The sequence below is a fragment of the Pleurodeles waltl genome, chromosome 4_1 (genome assembly GCF_031143425.1).
Source record: "Pleurodeles waltl isolate 20211129_DDA chromosome 4_1, aPleWal1.hap1.20221129, whole genome shotgun sequence".
NCBI lineage: Eukaryota > Metazoa > Chordata > Amphibia > Caudata > Salamandridae > Pleurodeles > Pleurodeles waltl.
Genome location: NC_090442.1, coordinates 153,231,923 through 153,251,823, shown reverse-complemented (window position 1 = coordinate 153,251,823; position 19,901 = coordinate 153,231,923). Strand labels below are relative to the sequence as shown.

At 42.5% G+C, this 19,901-nt stretch overlaps 1 protein-coding gene across 5 annotated transcripts in view; it reads right to left on the bottom strand.

Annotated features, from left to right (window-relative positions):
- Nucleotides 1-19,901, bottom strand: part of WDR91 (WD repeat domain 91) — a 178,295-nt gene that overhangs the window by 142,379 nt on the left and 16,015 nt on the right. For all 5 annotated transcript variants that reach the window (XM_069227939.1, XM_069227940.1, XM_069227943.1 and 2 more), the window contains exons 2-3: nt 4,795-4,933; nt 1,278-1,457 (exon numbers count right to left, since the gene is read on the bottom strand). In XM_069227939.1, the coding sequence (XP_069084040.1) occupies nt 1,278-1,457; nt 4,795-4,917 (303 nt within the window). In that variant the 5' untranslated portion in view covers nt 4,918-4,933. The remainder of the gene's footprint in view (nt 1-1,277; nt 1,458-4,794; nt 4,934-19,901) is intronic.

The window sequence follows — 19,901 nt, the reverse complement described above, 5'->3', positions numbered from 1 at the left end:
TTTCCGAAATTATGTATTTAAGTGGGACTAGGAAACTGGATACAATTGAAGGAAAGTCCCTAAAAAGGATATTGCATCTTCCCAGATCCTCTATGGTCCAAGCCATAAGGCTAGAAACAGGGTTAACATCGTGGTCCTGCCTGGCCAAAAGAGCATTATTGAAATTTTGGGATAAGCTATTGGTTGCAAGCAATGTAAAGATGTAATTGTGGTGCTGGGATGAAATTATGAAGAGTGAACAGAAAGGGGCCATCAATGTACAATGCACACTATCAGAGGTAGGAAGTCTGTTTTCACTGGCCCTCTACAGATGGGATTTCCCTGTTGAACTGTCCAATAAGAATATACATGCCAAAACTGAATCTATTTCGAGAGCGAGAGATATTATATATGTTAAGAAAAAGAGGTCCACTTCCCTATGTTGGGGGTCCTGTCAGGATTGTGTCTCCTTTTCCTATTTTACGGCATTAGCAAATAAGGGTATGAGGCAGTACATTTTTAAATTTCATATTGGAGATAATCCTTTGTATTCATACCCGAAATAGCTACATCGCTAAAGGAATCTGAAGGGATTTTGTAGCTGTGATTTAGGGATGAAAATCTCAAATGTGTGTATTTAAATGGATTGTTAATTTTTAGATCTGTGAGTCGAAATGTTTTAAAACCAGTTTTATTGAAATATGGGGTGACGGAGAGTCAAAAGGCTCTAACATTTTCCATCTAGAATGGAATTTTTTGATGTAACTTGTACTATGGAATTTTAATTAAAGACGATTAAGGAAAGTTTGAAAACTGCTGAAAGTGTATACTTTTATTTGGAGGGTTACATTCTATGTAATTTATTTAGGATTGGAGAGGTGTAGTGGATATTCTGAAATAACTCCTGAGCCTTATCAACCCGGTTTGTCTACAATACAATAAAACAAGTTTTATTTACATATGGGCTAATTGAAATGATCCTCATGATTCTAGATGCTAATAGATACAGTAAAAGTGTTCAAGACCCCCTTCCAACTTTAATTGAAAATAAAGCTGTAAAGCAACTACACTACTGTAAGCAACGGACTCTAATGTATAACAGAGCACAAAGACATTAAAGAGAAAACCTGGATTGGGGACATAATCATACGCAAGAACAGGAACTAAAGAATGAACTAATCCAAAATGAAAATGATATAAGAATCATTCCTCTTATATTTTGTTAATACTGTGCCACCTTGAAGGAGTTTTACACACCAGAAAACCTAACTCGCCAATGGGTGGTGCGGAGGACACACCTGTATGGTGTAGACCAGGTAGTAGCGGTATAGGCTGGTCTTCAGCTTGCTGACTGTGGGCCGGTAGACATCTTCCAGGCGACTGAAGAGCCGCCGGTCCAGGTAAACCCAGTAATCCCGGAGACCGCTGAGATCAAAGCTCTGGATAAACTGCTGCAGCTGTTCCACAATCTTATCGACCTGAAGATTAATAACAGACAAAAGAGAACATCGTCATTAAAAAAAAGTGTATGAAAAATAATGGGAGATAATGAGGTAAGATTCCAAACTGCATAACAGTTATACATTTGTTTTACAAACAACACCTATATATAGTTTAATATGAAATAACTATTCTTTTCCTTCATCTTAATTCAGGTTTTTCTTACACCATTTACCAGATCAGGGGACTGCAGGACTTAAAGAAAATGTATTAGAAGAAAAATTCCAACAGCATGTTTCCTAGCCATCCAAGAGTCCTTGAATATGTTTATGTTTGGGCATCTGTAAAGGACAACTACCACCCTCTGATGGGTGGCTTCCTGGGGTTAATATACCAATAAACAACCATTAGCAAAGGCAAAGGTTGGAAGTTTCTACGAGGACTGTACAAATGCACTTGAAGTGGGCATTCTCACCCAAGACAATAACTCCCATTTAATTTGTGCTGAGGCTCCAGAATGAGACCTGAATTCTCCAAATGCACATCTTTGCAGAAACTGCTCAACCAAATCAGCTATCTGATCTACAAACATGAGCTTACAGTATTAGCAATGCCTTCCTTTTGGTGCGGAGGTGAGTCAAATGGCAGCCTAACAACCACAACCAGACACTGTTCCCTTGTCAGTAAGGTTGCAACTTTTCTCAGGAAAACGTACCTTTGTCCAATTGTCCCCCCCAAAACACCTCTATTTTACAACTCAAGAAGGTGCAAGTGCTTGTAGGTCAAAATGAAGTTGTGAAAAATCCTCAGTATTCTTTGGCGCCCTAACAATTACCTCTCCGATGCATAATAATAATTTTAAAATAATTTTACTCCCTATCAAATATATTGTAAGTGATTTCTTCGTGTGTTTGTTGTTTTATGCTTCCATTTCACAAGGGAACAAATAACCAATTTCACTGCTTCCCTCAATATTTTCACAATCATGGACATAAAAATGTTATCAAGGACAGTAAAATACTGATGAGACAGATAAAATACCAGCCAGCTCGAAACCCTATAACTTTTCCTGTTGAGTTTTTCTTTGCATTTCATTCATTCTGACCATAGTACCTTTCTGTGCTGACCAGAATTAGGGCTCTTCATATGTGTGGTGTATGCCTGCATTCTTCTAGTCACCCTGTTATAAACACTATTCACAAATCACTGCTAATGGTTTTAGAAACTGTTTTAAATGCAACACAGGTTTTTTGGGTGATGGCGTTTAAATCAACAGTAGTTTGGTAAGTGTCTTTTCTGGTGGTCAGATGTGAAAAATCTATTCACGGCTGCAGAGTATGCCACTATTACAATTGTGAAGATTGTAACAATAATGTGCGGACCAATGAATGGAAAGCTCTTGTCTGGTGGAAAACAGGCAGTGACATCTAAAAGCTAATGCTACATTAGCACCAGGCTACATAGGAATCCTAACGCCCTGTGGTCTTAAATAGAGGGACCCGTGTGAAGCTTTGCATAGTTGCATTTAAAAACTCGCTGCTTTTAGTACATTTTGCAAGTCATTTTGATATTTCAGATGCTTCCTGGACCCACCTAAGGAGAAGTACTTCGAGGTGGCCGTGCCTTTAGTTGTTGTTTAGTTAGCAGAACACCACAATGGCAGAGTGACTGGGAGCTGGCCCAGAGGATAGATGACGACCTAGCGACCCAGAAATGAAAGCTCCTTTCAGCATTATTCTGGAACACCCACACTGCACGCCCCTCGTAACACGGAAGTGAAAGGAGCATGAGTGGGGCAGCCATAACTTTGCCGCAACCTACTTCCTGGTACAATTGACAGTGAAACACGCGAGAAGTGAATGAAAGTGTAAATGTGACAGTTATCCCCAGAACAAAACGCGTCAGAAGCAAAGGGTGATGGAAGTCCTCTGCGGACAGGCTGGGATATATATGAAAAAACTAAATGAAACAAGGTCAAGTGGAATCAGTGCAGACTGTGTGGTGCCCGATGCAGGTGTGGCTTATTTAGAGCCTGTGCTGCATATTGTCACTTAGAGAGCCTGTTGACAAATAAAAGCTATCCTTGATGCAGTGGGAGTGTTGATAAGGAGATGGACTTCTCTGCTCTTCTAAAGTGAAGTCATGTGTGACCAGGCAAAATATCACTAATATTTTGTAACATTCTAAGCACCCAATGGCTCTCATATGGGTTGAACAAAAATGTGCGTGACAACTAATAGTTAAAGCGAGTTAACCCATTTCCGCATTATTATATATATATTTAACTCCGGCAGCTGACCCAAATTGCTAATGACACTTAAACAAATGGAAAGTCAATGGCAGAAGAGGGCTGGTCTAAAGCCCCTGTATGTATGTAATGTATGTGTATTATTTATCAATAACAATATATTTGCCATGAATGACGCAAGCGCCATTAAATGGCCAACCTAAAAAAAATAACAGATAACTGAAAGCTAGATCAGACTAAAAGTGGCTCATGACCTCTGAACTTTAAAAGGGTCGAATCCCTCCTAATCTTCAGCGGGTGTCTGTTCCACTTTAGTACTGCAGCTTTAAAAATGGTCAACCCCCACAGGAAAAGTGATACCATCAAAATTGCTTAGTCATATGAGCTCAATAAGAGAAGGATGGTACCAATTTAAAGCGCCCGAAAGGAAGGAAGCATCAGGATAGTACATCGCCTTGCGGACCAAACACAACAAAAAACAACCTGTTCCTTTATTGGGTGCCACTGAGGGGAAGCCAGCACATGGGAAACATAATCTCTGGCTTTCAGCAACAGTGCTAATATAGATATTTAGTTCTTGACATGCTGAACCTTATTTAACTACAATTAGGGAGTTCCAGGTAGATGGTGTTACAATAATCTAACCTGGCTGACATTAATATATTTAACATCATCAATGTGTTCCCTATACTTTACCATAGCAAGGTATATGCCCCAATTGTGGGATATCAAATACAGCCATAAAGTAAATGTTATGGTCCTATACGAAATTTCATTTTACTGACTCAACCCCATATTTCAGCTGGTGGGGACATGTAAACCTACACTTTTGGGTAACTTTACACTTGTAAATGGTAATAGCCAAAAATATTAAGGATACTCAAAGTGAAAGAGTAAACTGGCATGAGTAGATTTTCCCACGTGTAAGTTTACATTTGTGAATAGGCCTCAATGTTCCTAACTCAAATTCACATTAGCCCCACAGCCAATTATATATGTAATGTATGCTATATGTGAGAATGTTCTCAGTGAGTGCCCCATGTTGATTTTGTCAATATGAGCCTTGCTTTCGGTCTCCTTAAGTGTACATTTTTAGCCAGAAGTACCTTTTCTTTCTGCTTACTCACCCTGAATCCCTTCTCCTTGTTTGCCTTTACGTCAGCGTCGAATTGCTTTAGCGTGGTGGTGAAACCCCTGAAGATGAGATACTCGCGCACTAGTTCATCAGTCCGTTCCACGGCGGCCCCCATTGTGGCTCCCTAACCCCTGCAGCCCAAAAAAAAAAAGAGAATAACATATTACTGCAACATTAAAATAAATGATAAGAGATTCCTCGACTCCAAGTGGACACACAGACCTAAGTCTCAGTCTCAACACACTTTCCATATCTTGTAGGTTTCCTCAGTTTACCGAAGAATCCCTGCTTCAGGTTCTATTCTAAAGAGGCATCTAGTGATCCTGTATCTTTTCCTCTCACTTTACGCATGATGATTATGTATAAAGAATGTGCTTTTTCATAACAACTTTTCATAAACACCCTGGCAGACATACTTTTTACTTCCAATACCCTTGTATTTGAGTCACTCTACAATACCACCAGACTGACATACCATTCAAGGGAAGCCACCTTTTCCTCTAGTAAACTGTAAACTTCGTACTTGTATAGCGCACTACTCACCCGTTAGGGTCTCAAGGCGCTGTACACATACCGCTGTGGAACCCCTCCTGGCTTTTCCCTGTGAGGTGCCCACTCCTGGGCAACCTCCAAGGTGAAGTCAGGAATCCCAGCGCTGTTGGGGCCGTTGTGGAGATTAAGCAAGCTATTACCCAGAGTTACAGAGTGAGACCCATGAATTAGATTAGGCACCGATGCGAGAATTATCAGGTCTGAGGAAATTGAGCCCAAGACCCGCCGAGGCGGGAATTGAACCCTGGTCCCAGGCCAGATTCCTGCATCAGGGTCTGCCGCTCTAACCATTGAGCCACACTTCTCCACACACACACTTCTAGTGAGGCAGAGATGGCCTGCCACAACATGCTGTAAATATTCCAGACACTTTAGAAGCTGTAATGTGCAGGCAGGAAGGAGTAGTTGTGGGATATACCACTTGAAAACTGAAGCTTGTTTACAGCATTCCATAGCCAACCTTTCCACAAAGCAGATGTTGTGCAAAAAAGTGCCATCGAGTAAGTAGAATCACACTCAGCGCATACAACAGAAAACAAGCACTGGAAATGCTGATAGGGCTGGCTCATAAATTTGACAGTGTATTTTGTAATTGATGGGTTTAGACACACAATAAGGCATACATGCTTACACACACACACTTAACAACATAAGTATGGCAGGCATATGCTTGCAATAATAACTGAAATGAATAAACACCGAAGTGGGTGGCTGTCTGGCAAGCACAATACAGAATGCATTGTGATTTTAAAGCTCCAGCATGACCAGCACATTTGAACTCAACAGTCTGCCCATCTTGGAAAGGTAAAACAATGATAAGCTATGGGAAATACCATTCTATAAGTGTTGCCTGGTTTAGTGGTAGAGGATGCATGGGTTGCAGCGCACTGCAGATGAAAAGAGGGGCGAGCAAGCTGCCCATTAGCGCTGCCCATTAGCACTGCCCTGGGAGCTGTAGTACACCCTAAAAATGCACAGAAAAAAAGAGAAGGAAACCAGTGAAAGGGGACTTGTAAAAGGAAAAAATTGAAATTTAAAAAACTGGACTTCCAGACCCTTACACTTAAGCATGCAAGCGGATGTGCACGTGTGAAGAGACCAATGTTGTTACTCGCAGGCCTAAAGATTGAAAGGCTGACCCATGTTCTAATGGATGGAAGCAGAGTGTAAACAACCATACAGACCAATAGCAGATGAAGGCTGACCTAAATCTCCTCAACGTACATATAAATATATCTGTTGCTATGCTCTAGCCAGCACTACACTCCAGGTAGAAAAGACGATTCACAAGAGCAGGGTCACTTGGTCAGTTTCTACTGACAGCTTCAGGGATATTTTCCTGAAGGGATATTTCCCTGAAGCTGGATTGGAGTGGGGCACGTTTTATGGCGGTAACACCTGCCGAACGAACGCCGGTCCCCGGCTGGGCGCATGCGTGCGCGAGTGTGTGTAAAATATGTAATGGTTTTCTGTATGATTTGCTAATAGCAGAAATATGTCATTGAAGTAGTGCCGCCAGGCACAGACTTTCAATAGGATCTCTCCCAAAACAAAATTGAGCAATGACCATGCGTTGACGACAAATGGCTAAATTATGACACGTCACTGCTAAGTTTCCCCTATGAGAGCAAGATGTCAAGTTAGAAAACGGAGGGAGGGGAGAAATGTTAATTGTTACATGTTAAAAAGTATTAAACAGAACACACTCTCATTTGGTGCGATACACTATACCAAATAAGCACTATATATCCAAATGGTAGTCAAGAATGAACATTGGCATTCAATTTGTAAACAGAACTATATACCAGAACTACACAATGTAATACCATGTCACAGAGATAATATTGTTATATATTATGTGCTATGAAAAATCGTATTCTGAATCATATTGTGAAAGCTACTGTACAACACATACCGAAATCAATAAAAATGTGTTTACAAATTTTTTTTTAATGGTTTACTGAAACTGTGTAATATGTTTCTATATTGCTAAGGTGGTGCCATTCACAAACCACAAGCAAGGTTGAAGGCAAAGTTGTATACAAATGTCACTTGAACCCCTAGGTGGCAATATAGAACCATATTATATGTTACTTGTTATGTATTTTTCTATTACATGATTTATTGTTTGATTTTAGTACTCTATAATGATTTAGGCTATTTGAGAATCATCCGTTTAGTATTCACTGTTTGCTTAAGAATACAGGTATGTCAGTTTTGAGGAATGAGAGATTTTACAGTGAGCATTATTCAAATGAAATTTTAAATGAAAACCACATTGTAAGGAAATTAAAAACATGCGTTCTTTGATTTTCTTTTCTAGAACACTGACAGCATAAAGTAAGGTAGGTTTCGCATTACATACATAAACGAAAAAAAAAAATATTGGAGAGTGTAACTTTTTGATTTTACTGTGTTTATTTTCACACACGATTTGCTGGTGAGCTTGTCACGTGTGCTGATTGATGGTCTAGGAGCACTAATATCAAAATGGAGGTGTTTTTTTTATCAGCACTGGAAGTAAAGAGACATGTGCTGGTTGCGATAGTGAAATATGTTTTTAATGATTGTTTTATTATCCTAACAGGCAACTAAGCCCATCAGACCTTCCTGAAGGGATTCTTGCAAGATTTATTACAGTGCAAATCTTCTACTTTTAGAGTTTGTCAAAGGGGGTAATATACACCAGAATCCTTGCCTACAAATGAAATCTGTGTAACAAAATATATGTCTGCAGGCTTTCATACGGTGCTTACCTTAAAGTCTATTGGCTTTAAGATAAACATTTCATGATATCTCCATCAGGCCTATTATCTTTGCCATACCTTTTCATAATAAACAGGTCAGAATGAAAAATGTCCTATCTAACGTAACAGAAAGTTTCAATTCTATGAAGGACACAGAGGCGAGGATTATGCTTAATCTTTCATTCCTTTTTATTAACAGCTGACTTTTAAAGCAACCATATTTCCCAGAACACCATGGGAAAAAGGACTACAAAAGTCAACAACCAGTCAATGTCCTTTAATGCTCCGATAATATGGTCCGTCTCCTAATGCACTTCCTCTTTCTTGACGTGAGATGAAAACCATGCTCGATGTATTTGCCTTTAGCTGTGTCATTGCCTGGAAAAAAGACACAGTTGAAATTAATGAACAGAACATATATGAAACAAATCAAACTGTATACAATCGAGAAGGCAATCTCAATCATGTATAACATATTATCAAAGAGAAATCATTTCTGATGTCAGAATAACAATATGTACATCTGTTTTGAAAAGGGAAAAACAAATCCTTACTTATTCCCAACCAAATCTCCGATCCACTTATTTTTATTTCTGGGTGGAAAAACATATTCTGTTTGGGAGAGAATAATCCTAGTCTCTGTGTCCTTAATAGAATTGAAACTTTCCATTATCTTAGCTAGGAAATGTTTCATTCTATGTCAGGACCAGTGGCGAAGATTGTGCTTGTTTAAAGCTTATTTACCACCAAGGATGCCATGTCGATTACTGGTTTAAAATAAAACAGTTTGGACATGGAATCTGATGACCACTCAGTCGCATTAATAATGTACTCTAGTCTAGCCTCTGAAGAGAACGCCTTAAAAAGCCATAGCTCCTCTAACTGAATGTGCGTTGAACACTGCAACATTGATCCCTGCTTCTTGCATAACCCAAAGGACCCATCGGGCTATGGTAGGGGAACAAACCGCTCTAAAGGGTTTCCTGATGGAAATCAGCAGATGATCTTCCCCCGGTGGACATACATCCTCTGTTGCCTTCAAGCATCTCACTACACACAATTTTGAGATCCTATCAAACGCGGGATAAGATATCAGCCTTGAATCCATTTTGGTTCTTCTAGATATGTGGAATGTCACTCCTTGTGGTGTAAAGACTCTACTCGAAATGTCCAGGGCCCGGTCGTCCGAGACTTTGATGCAAAAAAATCAAACACAATAGCATTGCCAATTTCGCAGACAATTCTTTGCACAAAAGATATTCATTATTTTGCCAATATTGAAAAAAGTTGAGACCCACATTGACGTCCCACAATTTGGAGTATCTAGGCTGTGGAGGGAGAGTGAGATAAATACCCCTCAGAAGTTTGCAGATCAGGGGATGTTTTCACACTGGAAGACCTGCAGATATAGCAGATCGATAGGAATTCACTGTATTTTATGCCCTGCCTTTAGACTCTAAGGATGCCAGTAAATTCAAGATGGGAACAACGTCGCACCCCATAGGATCTTCTTTGCGTAGAATATACCAACTGTAGTGAAATGTGTGTTTTTGACCACTGACTTTGTGTTGCACCATTTTGCATCTGGATTAGTTGTCCGGTGTTCACCAGTTGCAAACTACATTTTGTATTCAGTTTAGCTGCCTATTGACTTTATCGTAGCGTTAGACACTGCCATGTTAAATCTGTTCGTATATTTCCACATTGTAAACTGTGCTTGCTTTTGTACTTTTTCTCACCGAAGAGCTAGGACATATTATCATCTAAGAACTAGTACATAATATGGAGGAGTTAGGCAGTCAGCACGATAAGAATGTACCAGATTGATGTTTATAGTGCAAGCAGGGAAAGGTTTGACTTTGTGAGGGGTGTGTTTGGATTCCAGCCAGGTCCCAACGCATTTCTTTCAGAGCTTACCTAAACTAACCAGCATTTTGAATATTTAGTTTTTTATGGGAGGGGTTTTTCTAGAAAGCCCTTCTCCGGTTCTTTAAGATATGAAAAAGAGCCAGTGCGATGGCGAGGGTGAGAGTGGCCTCAATCAGGATTCTTGACGTCGGATACCTGATATCTGTCCCGTGAGGGTGGTTATCTCTATCTCTTTTGCAGTCGAAAGGGGTCATCGTCTTGCTGGCATGAGAAAGATGAAGAGACTGGCAGACCCTACGGTGATGACTTTTTTCTTCATTATTTGCTTTGAATAATATAATATAACTACATATCTTTGCTGGGTACTTTGCAGTTGAGAATCATTTTGGTATGTTTTCCTTTCACTGCTGTGATTATTTTTAAACGTGTGCTTTCAACGTCCTAAACTCCTTTTTAAGAACCTCTGTCTTTCTTTGAGAAGTGCATTTCAGAGATTTTTGTCAGCTCGGTCATTAGTGGAAAGCAAACACCAAAGCACTCATTTTGCCATGCAGATTTATATCTCTTGGAAGTGCTGTCGGCCCAGGCCGTGGCCAGGAGTCTTTTAGCGTCCGATGAAAGGCCCGGGACTCTCCATCTCTCCCAGTAATCCTCCACACCATTAGGGGAAGATGACCCTGAAGGACTAACAGGTGACTCTACCCTAGGGGATTCGTCAGAATATCTGGATCACGGGGAAGTTCCAGAAGTACCGGGAACCACACCTGCAATCTCCAAACAGACTTGATCACTACCAGCTGGGTCCTTTCCCTGCGCAGCTTTACATGTGATCATGGCAAAAGGAGGGAAGGCTTAACCCTTCTCTTTCGACTAATCGTGAAGGAAGGTGTCTGTTGCTAGGGGCTGTGGATCCGGTTTCCAACGGACATAGGACGCAAAGAGATCATAGTGAAGGGACCCCAAACTGAGCTGAGTTTCCCAAAAACCTTTCGCTTTAACCGCCACAAACTTGTGTCCGGACACTCTCGAGCACAAATCCGCAATCTGGTTTGAGGATCCCAGAAGATGCTCCGCCATGACGGAGATGTTGTAAGTTAGGCAATATCCCCAGAGTTCCTTGGCCAGATCTGCCAGGACCTTGGATCTGGGGCCTCCTAGATGGTTTATATATCAGACTGCTGACAGCTTGTCCATCTTTAGCAATACGGAACAATTTGTCCTGTCCTAGGTATAACATCGAATTGCAAATAACACTGCCAAGAGCTCTAGACAATTGATGTGTAGGGATTGTTCCTCCAGAGACAACTTTCCTCCGGTGACAGTCGCCGCATCGTGCGTCCCAACTGGAGTCACTGGCATTGGATTCCATGACTATATCCGGGTCGGAACCAAAAATGACCATTCCATGCCTCCATGTGGGAGAACCACCACTGCATCTTGTTCTTCACTTCTGTCATCAGGGGAACTGGTTCTGAGTAAGAGAGGCCCCTACGTAAATGGAAGGTATTAAGGCATTGAAGGGCATGATAATGTGAACGACACAGAAGGATTGCTTGAATAGATGAAGCTAGAAGGCCCACTATCCGAGCTATATGACGAAGAAACGTTGATTGTCTGAAGACTGTCTTGCGCAATCCCTTGCAAATTTTGAGGACCTTCCGAGATGGTAAACTGAGAGTTTTTTCTATAGAATTTATAACAAACCTCAGAAAGGTTGTTTGTCTGGAGGGTATTAGGAGTAATTGTTTGGCATTGCTAAAATACCCAGTCTCCCCAGCAGGGAAATGGTGTATTGTAGTTGGTCTCTCAACCTGAATGGACATTGATCCATCAGTAGGAGATCATCCAGATAAATAATCAATCTGAAGCCTCTTGCTCTGAGATGCTCCATCACCAGTTTGAGAACGTTGGTGAAGCACCAAGGGGCCTCTGAGAGCCCAAACAGGAGAGTTGTGAACTCGTAAACCTGTTCCTTTCATTGAAACTGCAGGAAGCGACGATGAGGGCGGAAAAAATTAGAATTGTCAGATAAGCGTCCTGGAGGTCAAGACACACCATCCAATCGTTGGGACGTAACAAATCACAAAGGAGATGGATGCCCTCCATCTTGAAATGGGGGTATACCAACCAACCATTGAATTCTCTCAGACTGATAACCGAGCTTTGCCCTCCGTCCTTTTTGTCCACCACAAAAAGGTTGCCCAGGAAGCTTTGCGGATGAAGTGAAGCCGGGGCCTTCGCTACCTTGTGGAGCAGCATTCATACTTCCTGGTTCACAAGTTTGGGAAAAAAAAACAAAGGATGTGGATGCGAGGGCTGAACACAAACTGGTTTCAGTTCCTTGAGGCTGTCCTCTGAATGTGCCTTTGGTGCCTCTGCCACGCTGGCCTTGTCTAGTGGGGAAGAATTCCCCTAAACAAGGCTGATCTGGACTTCTGCGGGAGCGTGTCCTTTGGTGGGGGCTTGAACGTAGAACTGTCCGGTCGAGCGCCCTCTCCCACGACTGTCGGCGATGAAAAGGCACAGCTGAAAAACTTTTTTAATTGATGACTGAGCTTTGTCAAGCTAGGTGAAAGTCGCCACGAACCTTGACAATTCTTTTATGAATGGTTCTCCGAAGAGGCCAACTTGTGCAATTGCCCCCGCCTCGAAGGATGCAAGATCCCCCAACTAGGGGTCTACCTTGATCAGGAGTGATCTTTGCCTCTCAGCCGAGAGGGCACAGTTAGCATTCCCCAGAAAAATAATCACCCTTTGGGCCAGCCTGATATGGATTCCGGGGACAAGGGGTGCCCGAATCTTTGGCCTGTTCTGCCAATTCCAATATTTTTGTAAGTGGCCCGGATATATCTAACACAACCTGTTGATCCCTTTCTTTGGGTCCTTGATAAATTTTTGTAAGAAGGTGGCCATCTTTTCATCAATCTCTGGGGTAGAAGAGACTTTGCTCGGTATGGATGGGTGTGGGCATTCCACTCTCAATTTTGCCCGAACCTCTTTTTCTAGATGTTTCCGCAAGCGTCCAGCAACATATGTACTGACTTTGTCCGATGGACACCACTCTGAGTATCAGGGATGCACTAAGCCGTCCGGATCCAACATATCGGATGGTCCCCTTGTTTGGGGAGGCTCTGAGAGGCTTTAGGCTTGTCTCCAAGGCCTGGAGGGGCCCGCCTCATCATTGGATTCACCCTGAGAGTCATCATCGTCTTACTGAGGGGAGAGACGAGATGGGGTCCCCCTCAGATTGCATGGTGTCGAAAGAGAACAGTAGTAAGGGGGGTTGTGGGAGCTCTGAAAACACCTGTTTTACGCTGTCAAAGACTATTGTGTCTATCCCTCCATCTAGCTTGCACTTAGAGGGTCATTGTATTGCTTGATAGCTGCCCGCCGAGGTGTTATTAGGTGGGCACTGGGATAGATTCAGTGGGGGTGGGCAGGCCAATTGAAGCAGGCACCTCTCCAGAGGCTCAGTGTCTGCAGCCACTGCATGATGTACTCAGGCGTCTACTGCCTCACAGAATTTATTGTTGATGGGGAGAACCAATATGGTTTCCTCCTTCACAAACTAATTTGACTGCATGGCCAAACCAAAACTATGCTAACGGTTAGCGTTGAATGAGCAGTCAGGAGTGTGTGCAAGTGATGGCGAATGAGCCAGGTGTAACCTCTAATATTTATTCTGTGGCGAACACAGAACTTTGCGATAGTCAACCAGCAATTTCTTACACACGCTGTGTTACAATTATTTGTATGGCTGGGGCAAGCTTGAAAGAAAACTATTGCCCAACTTGCTCAAGAAATATGGGGTAATCCAATGGGGCCATCTCCCTGCTTATAATGGGATCCTTCACTCGCCTGGGCCCGGTCCCACAGCGGTTGTCGGTGCTTGAGCGCTGTGTGTAAAAATAATCAGTGGAGCCTTAAAAGCTTTTACAGACCCTACCGGGTGTCTTACCACTGAATATATGATTTATTTTAACAATACAGACCCCGGATTGGGGTGCCGGGGCTTCCGAGGCGGTCAGGCTACAGCGCTATACCGCGGGCAGAAAGCCTCCTTGTCAGAAACAAGTGCGTCTACCTCACGGACCAGCGCGATCCGCGTTCCAGCCCCGCCCTGCCCTCTGCAGGCAAGCGGACCTCTCTGCACACCTGCCCAGAGGGAAGCGGCCATGAATGGAGCGGTGAACGCGCTCCCGCGAGGCTATGTACCTGCAAAAGAAAAAGGTGAAGAAGAGAATACAATGCACATGCCTTGAAGGAGATGTTATATGGTTTCAAAAGCAATAAATTGTAAGAACACTTATCTTTCAGCAAACAGGAAAGAAAGAGGAAGTATATAGGGAGTAGGAGCATATTATCAGAGCATTAAAGGGCAATGGTTTGTTGTTGACATTTGTAGTCCTTTTTCCCATGGTGTTTTAGGAAATGTGGTTGCTTTAAATTTCTGCTATTCATAAAAAGGAAAGAAAGATTAAGCATAATCCTCGCCTCCGGTCCTGACATAGAATTATTGCATGTAAAATAACCTTTTCCATTGAATCAATCAGGATTATAGCCTTTATCGTTGGTTTGTCACAAGAGCAAACTCAGCCCTACTATATTGAGCATAAGCATTTACACAAAGCAACCATCAGGTATGCTAGGATAGAATTACAAATAAGTTCAGAATTACAGCAGCCAAACCAAAACTGTAGCAAATCCCTCCTAAGAGGTCCTAATAAGGTTTATCATGAAGTAAAAATGTAAACCCCACATTTTAAGGAAATCATATTGGTTCAATATACATCTGCATATTTCAGGAAAGCTTACAAGCAACATATTTCGCAAACTTCAGTAATATCCGCAAGGCTCAATATCACGATATCAAAGTATCAGCATCTGAGGATCATACTAATCTCACTTATTAATTTAGGGGTTCTTGGAAGCACTTTAGTGGGTACCCAGGAAACTGTCACCTTTATGGTAGAAAGAAGACACTTTCCCCATGAACTGTATGTATACGGCTTATGTTTGATGATGAATGTATTTATTGGCTAAAGTTGTGAATTAATGATGCAAGAAATATTCCTGTTGTGAAGGTAGTTGGGTACAGAGATAGTGGGAATAACAATCTGCTAAAATGGAGAAAAAAATTATAGAGTGTGTAAATCAGTTTTAACAAATGGCTTCTAATTCTTCTTTCTACAACACATTTTTGAGGTTTGTCATCTGTGATACTTACTGGAATGTTATATGACTTTAATTAATCAACAATAAATAATTTTGACATAGTTAACAGTAGGCAAAACAAATGTATTTGTACAGAAACGTTGGCTTTTCGCTATAAAGTCATAGTAATTTAATTTTGTTGGGGTTGTAATCTCAGACAACATCTCTTACGAAGCATAGCAGTATTATTATTTTTTTTGTTTTAAAAATCTCAAACCTCTGTTGTTAGCATGTTAATTTCTAATAAAAGGTTAGGAGAGACACCAACCAATTCCCACCTTTAGTGAAGAGAAGGGAGATTACAATGTTTGCTCATGATGTGGGGTCCGACTCTTGGAAAGATGGGTCATGTAACAAATATGTGGGAGCGAATATCCTATAGAAAACAGGGTTTATGTGGAGTAATCATGGAGCAGAGGTGAAGTGTATCTACTAAGACTTTAAATTGAATCAAAGGATGTCAATAAATGATAAGTGCACACAAAGTGCTAAATAATTTGAATTTATTATGGCTACAAAAGTACAGTAGTATAAAGATGGCACCCAACAATGTCAATCCACTTACATTCACCGAAGACAGCTCCCCCTCCATCAAAATTGACATGGTCAAGGAGAGCCCAGTATCCTGAAACTAGCTACTGTTCCTCAGTGAAGCAAAATTCTACTGCCATGAATTGGATTACAATACCATCATCCATATCATTGTCCTCTTCCACTTGAGTTTTGACATTGGCCTCCTACAAAAAGCAGATGGCTATATGGCATTGCTCACTTGATCAAAAGTATAGTAATTAATGTATCTACCTTATCCATTACCTTCTGTATAATGCTGTATATAGGAACTGCAAGGGAGACATGATCAAATTAAACATTTTTAATGTTTTGAGGCATTGAATGACAGCACAATTAATGGATTCACTCAGTAGGGTGTGAAAGGGTGATACCATGGAAGGTCAGATGTTAGAAAGCAAGGGAATATATGGGAGGGACAGGCATGGGCCTGTGAATTATGTATAAATAAATAGAGTTGTGAATGTAGTTCTGACTTCCACCGTACACCACTGAAGATTGGTGGGCACCTATAACAAACAGGAAAGCTGCATTTCATACAGCTTTCAGCTGGGTGGGCCGGCTGGAAAAATATGATCACACCATCTCACCACAAAGGACCTAAACTAGCTACACCTGCAAGATAGCACCACTGAAAAGACCTCCTGGGCGGTCTTCAAAGCCGCTACAAACAAAGCACCATGCCCAGAACAAAGCTGACCATCTCAGAATGTTAATGCAACAAAAAAAGATAAGTTATCCCTAGGACACAACTCCAGAAGTGCAAAAAAGAAAAAGAGCACAAAACCATTCTTATCAAGTCACGCACCAAAGGTTCGTAATAGCATTCCGGTACAAACTGGGTTCACCCACATTTTCCTTTACAAAATGTATTAAAAACACACCTCTTCAAGAAAATCAATCAACACTTAAAAGCCATTCATCACCTTCAGCTAAAAAGCCTAAATCCATAGGTGTAGGAAGCTGGCCTGGTTTGTAGTGGGTACCTAAGGTACTTACACCTTATACAAGGTCCAATTATCCCTTATTAGTGAAAAGTAGACAGTGTCTAGAAGCCAGGCTCTCTAAGGGTAGTGTGGATGAGCAGCCAAGGCTTAACTAGGAGACATGCAAAGCTCATGCAATACCACTGTAGTCACACAGTACTCACACACAAGAAAGAAAATATTCAGTGTTACAAAATAAAGGCACTTTATTTTGGTGACACAAAAGCCAAAAATACCTTAGAGACTATACCCCCTTAGGAGGTAAGTAATATCCACAGTATACACACTAGTATGTAGAAATAGCTGTAAAAACAATTAGAAAACAGTGCAAATAGTGAAAATCACAATAGTTAGAATTGGGCCTAGGGGGAACACAAATCATATACTAAAATAGTGGAATGCAAAAGTTGGTTTCCCACCTTGGCAAGTGTAGTGTGTAGAGGGGTGCTGAGAGTATTAGAAAACACCAAAGGTAAGTAATAGAACCCACCCCAGAGCACAGGAAAGCAGGAGTAAATCACAGTAACTTTCCTAGAATACCCAAGATCAGGAGAAAGAAGATTATGCAAGAACCAGAAGAGACTGCAAGACACCAATGATGGATTCCTGGACTTGAAGACCTGTGGAAGAAGGGGACCAAGTCCAAGAAGCACTGAAGAGTCCAGAGAGAACAGAAGCCCCTGCTAACCCGGATGAATGTGTAAAAGAACCACCAGTGAAGAAGAACAGTCAGTACTGCACCCAAGAAGACGGATGTGGGTTCCTGGTTGGTGCTGATGATGTCCCACACCGGATGGATGATTGCAGTCTGGTTTGAGTCGCTGGATTCCGCCAACAAGACTTGGCACACGCACAGCTCACGGTTAGTGGAAAATGCGCAGCCTGGGACCAGGACGGACCTGGTGGCCTATACCCAGGAGAGGGAGACAGAGGGGGCTCTCAGCAACTCAGAGAGCCCTCAGAAGATCAGGCAGCACGCACAGGAGTCCCACAGCACGGGGACAAAGGAGGTGCAAAAGGATGCCCATGCATCACTACACAATGGGATCCCACACCACCGGAGAACGACGCAGGAGGCTGTGCGTCGCAGGAAGGAGTGCTGGGGGCCAGAGCTGCACAGTGCATGAAGATCTTTGTGGAAGGATGCCAACAAGCCTTGCCAACTGCAAAACATGCGGTGCACGGGGGTACTGTCTTGCATGGAGAGGCAAGCTCTTACCTCCACCAAAGTTGGACAGCTGGACATCAGGACCACTACAGTCCACCACCCATGTTGCTGGATCCACGCACTTCTTCAGGAGAGGGTGCCCAAGCCACTGATCATCACTGCAGACATTGCTGTGACTCCTTCACTTCAAGCTAGATTCCTTTGTTCTTCTGGTGCAGGCTGAAGAATGGCTGTCCTCGGAGGACAAACGGCTGGGAAACAGTTGCAGTTGCTGGCAGGAGCTGAAGATAACATGTTGCAGAAGTCATATTTGCTTCTTTGTTGCGGTTGTAGAGTTCCTGGGAAGGTCCAGATCCAGTTTTTTCAGTAAGAAGGTGAAGTAAAGGATGCAGAGGATTCCTGCTGGAGTACTGCAATCCGAATCTGAGGAAACACCCAGAGGAGAGACCCTAAATAGACCTGAAAGGGGGATTGGTCAGCTACACAGGTAAGCACCTATCAGTGCATGGCTCTTACGTCACTAGCTGGCACTGGCCACTCACATGCTCCCAGAGTTCCCTTCCACCTTGGAATCCAAGATGGCAAAACCCAGGGTCCCTCCTCTGGGAGCTCTGAGCACCACCCAGGGATGGTGATGGACAGGGGAGTAGTCACTCCCCTTTCCTTTATACAGTTTCACACCAGAGCAGGGACTGGGGGTCCCTGACTCAGTGTAGACTGGATTATGCAAGGAGGGCACCATCTGTGCCCTTCAAAGAATTTCCAGAGGCTCTGGTGGGCTACCCCTCCCATGCATGTAACACCTATTTCTAAGGGGAGGCGGTGTAACATCCCTCTCCCAAAGGAAATCCTTTGTTCTGCCTTCCTGGGCTTGAGTTGCTCAAGCAACAGGAAAGCAGAATCCGGTCTGTGAGGTGGCAGCAGCTGGGGCTGCTTGGAAAACCTCAGAAGGCTGTAATGGCAGTACTGGGGGTCCTCTAAGGAGCCCCCAGAGTGCATGGATTCATACAGCAAATGCTTGCAAAAGCCACGGGGTATGATTCCAACATGTTTGATACCAAACATGGCCGTATTTGGGGTAACCATTGTGAAGCTGTACATAGGTAGTAAGTGGCCTGTGTAAAGTGCACTTGTCAAATGGCGTCCCCGCACTCACGAAGTCCGGGAAAATAGTCCTGGATGACCTGGGGGCACCTCTGCTAGTGCAGGGGTGCCCTCACACACAGGTACTGTGCACCTAGCTTTCAGGGTTGGAAGGCCTGACATATGGGTGACTTATAAGTGACCAGGTGCAGTGTAAATGGAGTGAATAGGTGCATGCACCATTTCACACAGGCTGCAATGGCAGTCCTGTAGAAGCCTTTGCATGGGCTCTCTATGGGTGGCAAAATAAATGCTGCAGCCCATAGGGATCCCCTGGGACCCCAATGCCCTGGGTACATAGGTACCATATACTAGGGACTTATAAGGGGTGACCAGTATGCCAATTTTGGGTGAAATACTGGGTTACCAGTATGCAGTGACAACATTTACAGGAGAGAGAGCATAAGCATTAGGGTCCTGGTTAGCAGGATCCCAGTGACACAGTCAAACACACTGACATCAGGCAGAAATTGGAGGTAACATGCCAAAAAGAGTTTACTTTCCTACAATAGGTACCTTCCAAAATAGCGATCCCTACCTCTATACACCAGTGTGACATAGGAAATTCCTCCTTTTCTTCACCCATCTGCAAGTTCACTGTAAACCCTGGTTGTTTTTAATCTGGGGCAAGCAGATTTTTTTTTAAGATATCTGGTTCTAACCTCACTGACATCATTTTAGACAGAGAAAGAGCTGATGTGCACAGCAGTGGTCAAACAACTGAAAGAACAAATATAAATAATTGTAGGGCTGCACTAACTTGTATAGATAACAAAACCATCACTCATAGGAGAAAGTTTAATAATGTATCAGAAAGTAGATAATGGATTTTAAAAACACACTCCGTCAC